Consider the following 8,010-nt stretch of genomic DNA (forward strand, 5'->3'; position numbering starts at 1 on the left):
TTTCCTTATTTTGTTGGTCGTGGGGCTTGAACTCTGGGCCTGGGTGCTGTCCCTGAGCTCTTCAGCTCAAGACTAGTGCTCTACCACCTAAGCCAGAGCACCACTTCTGGTTGGTTTTCCGGTGGTTTATTGGAAATAAGAGTCTTACAGACTTTTCCTGCCTGGGCTGGCTTTGAACCGCGATCCCCAGATCTCAGTCTCCTGAGTAGCTAGGATTACAGGGGTGAGCCACAGAGCCCAGCCCTATCACCTTTTCATTTCCATTGTTGGATACCAGTGTGCAGTAGGAAGACCTTTGGCGTGGTTTTAAAGATTTTAGGTCCTTAGAAACCTCCAACCGTTGAATCTGAGAAGGGTCTTGAGGGGGACCCAGAGGCAGGAGCTCCTCACCACAGGCAGTCGCAGAGTCAGGAGTGCAGGCTGGTGCCCCACATCCTGTAGACTGGCAGGCTAGACTTGAGGGTGTGGAACCCGTTTGTGGTGTCAGAATCACTTGAGGAGCTTCGTGAGGCTTTCTTCCCCCAGGCTCTGCCCTCCGTGTCTGACTCAGCGGGGCGCAAACCTGCCATCCAGCACGCCTCCGTGGCTGAGGCGCTGGGAGCGGCTGTCCGTCAGGCGGGGAAGATTCGACCCTCTTCTGCCCTTGGCTTCTTGGATTCGGCCCAGTGGCCAAGCGGAGCTTTTCCTTCCCTGTTCTCTGTAGGCACACCAAGATGAAGACCGCGACCAACATTTATATCTTCAACCTGGCCCTGGCCGACACTCTGGTCTTGCTGACGCTGCCGTTCCAGGGCACAGACATCTTGCTGGGGTTCTGGCCGTTTGGAAATGCCCTGTGCAAGGCAGTCATCGCCATCGACTACTACAACATGTTCACCAGCATCTTCACGCTGACGGCCATGAGTGTGGACCGCTATGTGGCCATCTGCCACCCCATCCGTGCCCTTGACGTCCGGACCTCCAGCAAGGCCCAGGCTGTCAACGTGGCCATCTGGGCTCTGGCCTCTGTGGTTGGTGTTCCTGTCGCCATCATGGGCTCTGCACAGGTGGAGGATGAAGGTCGGTGGGCAGCCCCTCCTCCCTGACCAGGCTCCCTGGGTTGCTAGTGGCCCCTCTGACCCTGTTTCTCTCCTGCAGAGATAGAGTGTCTGGTGGAGATCCCTGAGCCCCAGGACTACTGGGGCCCTGTATTTGCTGTCTGCATCTTCCTCTTCTCCTTTATCATCCCTGTGCTGATCATCTCGGTCTGCTATAGCCTCATGATCCGGCGGCTTCACGGCGTCCGTCTGCTCTCGGGCTCACGGGAGAAGGACCGGAACCTGCGGCGCATCACGCGGCTGGTGCTGGTGGTGGTGGCTGCGTTTGTGGGTTGCTGGGCACCTGTGCAGGTCTTTGTGCTGGTCCAAGGCCTGGGAGTTCAGCCTGGAAGTGAGATTGCTGTGGCCATTCTGCCCTTCTGCACAGCCCTGGGTTATGTCAACAGCTGTCTCAACCCCATCCTCTATGCCTTCCTGGATGAGAATTTCAAGGCCTGCTTCCGCAAGTTCTGCTGTGCATCTGCCCTGCACCGGGAGATGCACGTGTCTGAGCGTGTGCGCAGCATTGCCAGGGATGTGGCCCTGGCCTGCAAGACCTCAGAGACCGTACCACGGCCAGCATGACTAGGCGTGGATCTGCCCATGGGGCCTGTCAGTCCACAGAGCCCATCCACGCCCAACACAGAACTCACACAGGTCACTGCTCTCTAGGCTGATGCCTGGCCCCTGAGAATCTGAAGCCTTGGGTGTTTTCCCTTTGGCCCAGGGACGCCCAGTCCCAGAGGAAGTCCTAGGAGCATCATGGATGTTCCAATCAAAGCTTTGGGGCCACTCTGTGACCTGTCTGTGACCTGTCAGCCTCAGCTGCCCTTCTGGAGTGGGCCAGAGGTCACACAAGGACACTGCTTGGAAGTCTCCACGGCGCCCGTGGACACACCTGGTGAGCCACCTGGGGTCAGCCGAGCCCTGGCTCCGGGTGGGGTCTCACCCTGGGGTTTGACTGACAGTGTGGCCGTGTGTGTCCTGTGTGCTGTCTGCCTTCAACCTTGCGGAGTCTCCGCAGGCCACTGGATGAGCTCTGTGCCCCCAGGCACAGCGGGAAGCATTTCTTTGGAGTGCAGCTGGCCCTGAACTCGGAGCCGCCCTGGCACACTTGCTGTTGAGTCTGGTGCAGCAGGTCACCCTGGGCTCTCAGGTGGAGGCCTTGCACCAGTCCTGGCTGGTGGTTTTCTGAAGTCCTCCTACTGCATTCTGCAGCCTGTGGGTGTGAACCTGTCCTGGCACTACCCCCGAGAGCAGGTGCCCTGGGTACCTTCCCTCAGGAGGCCCACAGAGCTGGCCCTGGAGGCTTACCAGTGAGCTCTTTTCCTCCTGAAGTGCCGTTTTGAAACTCAGCCATGTGAACGACCATGTTCTAGACCATATGGCAAAGCTCTGCTTCTGCCTTGTTGCTCATAAAGCAGAGGCCCCGTGTGCTGTCGGGCAAGGTCAGAGGCCCATAGCCTCCTGGGGCTTTTCCACACAGATGCCTTTGCTTGAGATCAGAAGCAGCAGCTGTCACTGAAGGATTCTTGGAAGCCCAAGACTTTCAACGACTGTTTACAAGCTCAGTGTGTCTCTGAGCTTGCAGACAGTTTTGTTTTGCACTCAGAGCTAGTGTGAGGGGTGTGGCTTGTCAGATGACCCTTGACCCAAGGGTGATCTGGGTTTGGGGAACATGGGAGGAATATGTGCCTCAGGAATCGTATCTGTGATCACCAGGAAAACCAGATGGCTTTGCAAGTTCTCTTCCTGATGACAACTGACTGAACTACCTGTAACATCCAAGAGACACTGTTCTTTCACTGAGACCGTGATCAGGTGGCCTGCCTGGCTGCAAGGTTCATTCCTTGGGAGCCAGGGCTCTCTCCATGATGACATGGTGAGAATTGCCTAGCTTGTCAAGATTGACAACCTTGTAAATGTGTACATCTTCATGTATTTATGCATGTAATAAATGTCATTCTCTATGCATGTAGCCAACCTGAACTTGTCTGTGGAGTAATGAAGGGGGCCATGGTTAGCATCTGCTCACTGACTGGGTGCTGTCCTTAGAACAGGCGTCTCTGACTCTATCATGTAAGGACTGGATGTTGGAATGATCTCTCCGGGGTTGGCACCTGGCAGGTTGGGCTGTGGGCCCAGGTGGATGAGATTTCCTGCTGTTTTGCCCTTGGTAGAAGCTCTTACAGGAGGCTCTGATTTGGGAGGGGAACTAGTTCCTGGTGTTGCAGAAGCCTCCCTTCCTGCACAAAGTCACCCAAAATCTGAGCATCCTTTCTCCTGCCCTCCGGGGGCAGTGGCAGATATCCCTTCTCCTAGACTGCAGAGTTTTCACTATAATTTTATTTTTGCCAGTCCTGGAGCTTGAACTCAGGGCCTGGCAGGCTGTCCTTGAGCTTTTGTGTTCGTGGCTAGTGCCCTATCACTTTGAGCCACAGCTCCACTTTGGAGTATCATGGACTTTCCTAGCTTTGAGCCATGATCCTCAGATCTCAGCCTCCTGAGTAGCTAGGATTACAGGTGTGAGCCACAGCACCTGGTTGTAGATAGTACTGTTCAAACAAAAATTCGGTATCAAGGGAGTTTGTCAGAGCGGGCCCCACTGTAGCAGCTACTGTGCTCTTGGGAGCCAGATGGTGTGGTCCTGGTTAGGAGGGCTCATGTGAGTGGTTTTAGGTTGCTGACCTTCTTGCCAAATGGCCAACCCCCATGGATGTCTGCAGGAGGAGGTGAGCAGCCAGCCAGGCAATGGAACCCTGCCGGTGAGTGCTTCCCCAGTGCTCCAGACTACACTCCCCTCTGAGTGCTCTCTGCCTCCCCGGCTTGGCTCCCCTCTCTATACCTCTGCTTCTGTCATCTTCTGGGCTTGGTCAAGTCCAGCTTCTCTGGGGCTTTTTTTCCTCCTTTTTGTAAAGGGAACCACAGAACTTCTTCACAGGGTTATGGGGTAGGTAGTAGCGGGCAGAAAGAAGTCAGGGCCCCAAGGCCTCAGAAGTCTGAATTCACTGGCTGTTTGGACTTTGCCCACTAGAGGGTGCTGTGGACCCAGGGTAGGCCCAGCACAGGGCCTAGAGAGGTAGCCATGCAGGGGCCATGCCAGAGGCCATGTCAGGGCCTCTGGGCTCCTTGGTTGAGTAGTCCCTCCCCTGGGAATCAGGGGATAACTGCCTCTTACTCCGCTCCAGTCCTGCTGGCTCCTTCCTGGTTGTGCCTGCTGCTTGGTCCGTGCAGTGTCCCTGGAGGTGCTGCAGAGGGAGGGAGGGAGGTTGCTCCCATTGCTGGGTCCAGGATGAGGGCAGCAAGGGTCTGGGTCTACAGAGGAGGCTGGGTTGGCACCTACGGTGTGAAGATATCTTGGTGGGACCAGAAAGCAAGGTGGGCAGGAGGGGGCCAGGCCAGGGTTCCTAGCCTCGCCCAAGACTGGCACACACACTGGCCTATCCCCGCCCCATCATGCCCGCACCCTTCCTTCCTTGGTTCCTCTATTACATGCTCGCTACCCTGCACATCTGCGTGTCACTTTTACGCCTAGGATGCACGAGCTCTGGGGAATGCGATGGTGCTGCTGCTGGCACCCAGAAGAGGCTTGCTCTTACACAGGAGCAGCAAGGGGTGGTAATTACATTTTGTTGGGGTGTAAGTGGGCTGCTGTGTGTGTGTGGGCAGCTTGTTTTCTTGGCAGAACGGTGATGCAGGTGGTGGTTTTAAGGTTTCCAGAACCTTCCATGTAGGCAGGACCCTCCTCTGAGTGCAGGCCACACTGGGTGCTCGGCTGTCTTCGCTGTCTTGGCCCCCCGGCCCCGTCCCACACTATTAGGACACCGAAGCAGCTTTGTGGAGCGGCCGTGAGGCTGTGCCTTTTCAGAGGCCCTCTCCAGCCTCCGGAAGATGCCAGCCCTGCCAGCATCTTGCCTGAAATCCATGGGAGACTGAGCCAGAGCCACAGAATGAAACTCCTACATTTCTAACCCTCAGTAGCCAAACATTTCTTATTCCTCAGCTTCTCAATGTGGAAAAACTTATTATACAGTAATAGGAAACTACAGAATGCTGGGCCAGGGAGGGCACTGGGCAGGTGACATCTGTGACATTTTGGGCTGATGGGGAGGTGCCACTGAGCTGAACTCAGGCAAAGGACTAGACACCCCTTGGAATGCCAGAACTCTGAGTCCTGAGGGCTGCAGCCAAATTGAGGACTCACCGCATGAGGCCAGCTGGGAACCAGGCCTGGAGCGGGGCAATGAATCCAGACCCGCCATATAGTCTTGGTGAACGTGCCCCTGGCCCACAACCTGGAGGCTGGTCTGGGAGCACCATGTAGTGCATAGTCTCTCCCCTGGGGCTCCAGAATGTGGCCTCTGCTGGCCACATCCAGGCCTAGGACCATCCAAGAAGGAAAGGTTTCAGATCCAGACAGAGTGGCTATCTGTCACGACATGGATACTCCAGGCCAGGACCTGAGTTCTTTCTGTTAAGAGACAGAGACATGGCAAGGGCCACACTGTGGCTGCTTCTGCGTGGTCTGTGTCTGTGGAGAACACAGGGATGGGATTTGAACTCTCCTGACCAGGACTGTTGCTGTGCGTGGAAGGGAGGAGATAAAATGGTGGTGGTGTTCAGCCCCCCCTCCCTCTGCCCCCAGCACAGGACCATGGTACAGAAATGACATGGCAGGGGTGTTCAGACCCCCAGCACAGGACCATGGCATGGAAATTCCTGAGGAAGCCGTCATCCAGGAATGCATCCAGGAAGGGGTTGAGGCATGCATTGGCATAGCGGAGGCTGGTGATGACGTGGGAGATGCCGGTGACCAGGGGTGTCTGGGGCACGTCTGGGGCCAGGTGGGATGGTGCCCAGCAAAGGACGCACGCAGCCAGCACAGCAAGGACCGGAGCAGTCACCATGCGCTTGGCCTTGCTCAGGACCTTGGCACCGGAGCGAAGCCGCGTGGCCGCAGCCTACACAAGTGCACTAGAACACACAGAGGGTACACGGGGCACCACGAGGCCCAGCACCAAGGTGTAGATGCGGCTGGCCTTGAGCCAGGCCTGCTCAGGCCTTGGAAGCTCAGCCCACAGCTGGGCACCTGCAGCTCATTGCTGTAGTCATAGGCAGAGAGAAGAAGGGCTGGGCCAGGGTGGAGATGCCCAGCCAGACACATAGGCCAGCCACTTTGCCCCCCACCGGGTGCGCCTGGGCTCGCGGCGGGACTTTGCGTGGCTGGCATCACCAGGTAGTGGTCCACACTCATTGCGGCCAAGAAGTAGACACTGGAGAAGATGGTGTAGTGATCCAGGCTAGTACCAGTTTGCAAAGTGACTCCCCAAAGGGCTGGTGCTGCAGCAGGTGCTCGGCAGTGCGGGCTGGCCACAGCGCGCAGAGTCCGGTTCAGGACAGATACGTTGGCCACCGTTTTCATCTTGAGCACTCTCAGGATCACATAGAGCACAGCCAGTTAGCTCTGTGGCACCGATCACAGAGTACATGGCCGACAGGAGGGCAGGGAGCAGCGACCGTGGCTGTGGGAAGGTAGTGTTGGTCTGGCTGCCGCTGTGCTGGGGCAGGCCGCACCCATGAGGGCAGGAGGAAGCAGCCTTTGCCATCCAGGGACTCTAAGCCTGCAGCACAATGCATCCGGGCAGGCCTCGAGGCAGGTGGCCGGGCAGGGCCCCCTTGGATGGGCATCGGGAAGAACAAGCAAGAACGTCTGGGAGCTGGCTGCGGGCGCAGGGGCCACCTCATGTTCTCTGGCGAGGCAGACACCTGGGGCCCCGCCACTGGTAGAGCTTCTGGATGCGAGCATCCTGGGCAGGTCAGCTCCTCTCTCCGGGTGCCCTCCTGTGAGGGCATCTGCATGCCCGCTAGGGATGATGAATTTTGGGCCTCCCCCTCCCCACGCACAAGAAGCAGAAGCAGGGCCATTCTTCTTTGAACAGCTCCCAGGTGCCTCCCAGAGCCTCTGAACCCAAGAGCTCTTCCCCCTTAAGCTATGTAGATCTTCTCTGTGCTCACCTGTCTGGAGCCTTGTGGTCAGAAGTGGAGGTCTTGGTGTGCTGCAGAGATAGAGATGGTCTGTGGAGGGTGGGGGGCTCCTACCACCCAGGAAGGGGCTTCTGGAACCTTCCCTGCCGGTGCCTCAGCTCTGTGGCTCTCAGCACCGTCCCAGCTTCGTGCTGAGCTGATGCTGCAGGGTGGGAGGGAGGGAGGGGGGAGGGCGGAGGCGGTCACACTTGCTGAGTGGGCCCTGTGGAGGCCGGTGCTTCTCCCACCCCAGCGCTGTGCTTACTTGCATACAAAGGGCACACTTCCTTGTGTAAAAGTGTCTTAGTGTATCTTGGGCCTATTCCTGAGCAGGAGCATGATATGGGCCATGTGGTGTGTGTGTGTGTGTGTGTGTGTATTTCATGTGTGTGTTGGTATGCCACACATGTGTTTGGGCCTGTGACCCACGTGTGTGTTGGTGTGCCACACATGTATGTGGGCCTGTCGTCCACATGTGTTGGTATGCCACACACGTATGTGAGCCTGTGCTCCACGTGTGTATTGGTGTGCTGCCCGTGTGTGGTCCACGTGTGTGTTGGTGTGCTGCATGTGTGTGGGCCTGTGGTCCACATGTGTGTTGGTGTGCTGCATGTGTGTGTGGGCCTGTGATCCACATGTGTGTTGGTGTGTCACACATGTGTGTGGGCCTGTGATCCACATGTGTGTTGGTGTGCTGCATGTGTGTGTGGGGGCCTGTGGTCCACATGTGTGTTGGTGTGCTGCCTGTGTGTGTGTGGGCCTGTGGTCCACATGTGTGTTGGTGTGCTGCCCGTGTGTGGGGGCCTGTGGTCCATATGTGTGTTGGTGTGCTGCCTGTGTGTGTGTGGGCCTGTGGTCCATGTGTGTTGGTGTGCTGCCTGTGTGTGTGTGGGCCTGTGGTCCACATGTG

General features: G+C 57.2%; 2 protein-coding genes across 3 annotated transcripts in view; one reads left to right on the forward strand and one right to left on the reverse strand.

The window, feature by feature from the left end:
* Oprl1 (opiate receptor-like 1) overlaps positions 1 to 1,869 on the forward strand; it is a 7,183-nt gene extending 5,314 nt beyond the window's left edge. Inside the window, exons 2-3 of one of the 2 annotated variants that reach the window (XM_013030369.1) lie at positions 704 to 1,059; positions 1,138 to 1,869. In XM_013030369.1, coding sequence (XP_012885823.1) covers positions 704 to 1,059; positions 1,138 to 1,661 — 880 coding nt within the window. In that variant the 3' untranslated portion in view covers positions 1,662 to 1,869. The remainder of the gene's footprint in view (positions 1 to 703; positions 1,060 to 1,137) is intronic. The other variant, XM_013030370.1, reaches the window with a different exon arrangement.
* Positions 1,870 to 5,501: 3,632 nt separating this feature from the next.
* Positions 5,502 to 6,565, reverse strand: Npbwr2 (neuropeptides B/W receptor 2). Its single transcript, XM_013030366.1, is given in 7 exon segments — positions 5,502 to 5,547; positions 5,775 to 6,138; positions 6,141 to 6,194; positions 6,197 to 6,264; positions 6,266 to 6,374; positions 6,377 to 6,442; positions 6,550 to 6,565. Coding segments are annotated over 7 exon segments (723 nt in total).
* Positions 6,566 to 8,010: the final 1,445 nt, after the last annotated feature.

This window comes from Dipodomys ordii, unplaced genomic scaffold (assembly GCF_000151885.1).
Source record: "Dipodomys ordii isolate 6190 unplaced genomic scaffold, Dord_2.0 Scaffold129, whole genome shotgun sequence".
Lineage (NCBI taxonomy): Eukaryota > Metazoa > Chordata > Mammalia > Rodentia > Heteromyidae > Dipodomys > Dipodomys ordii.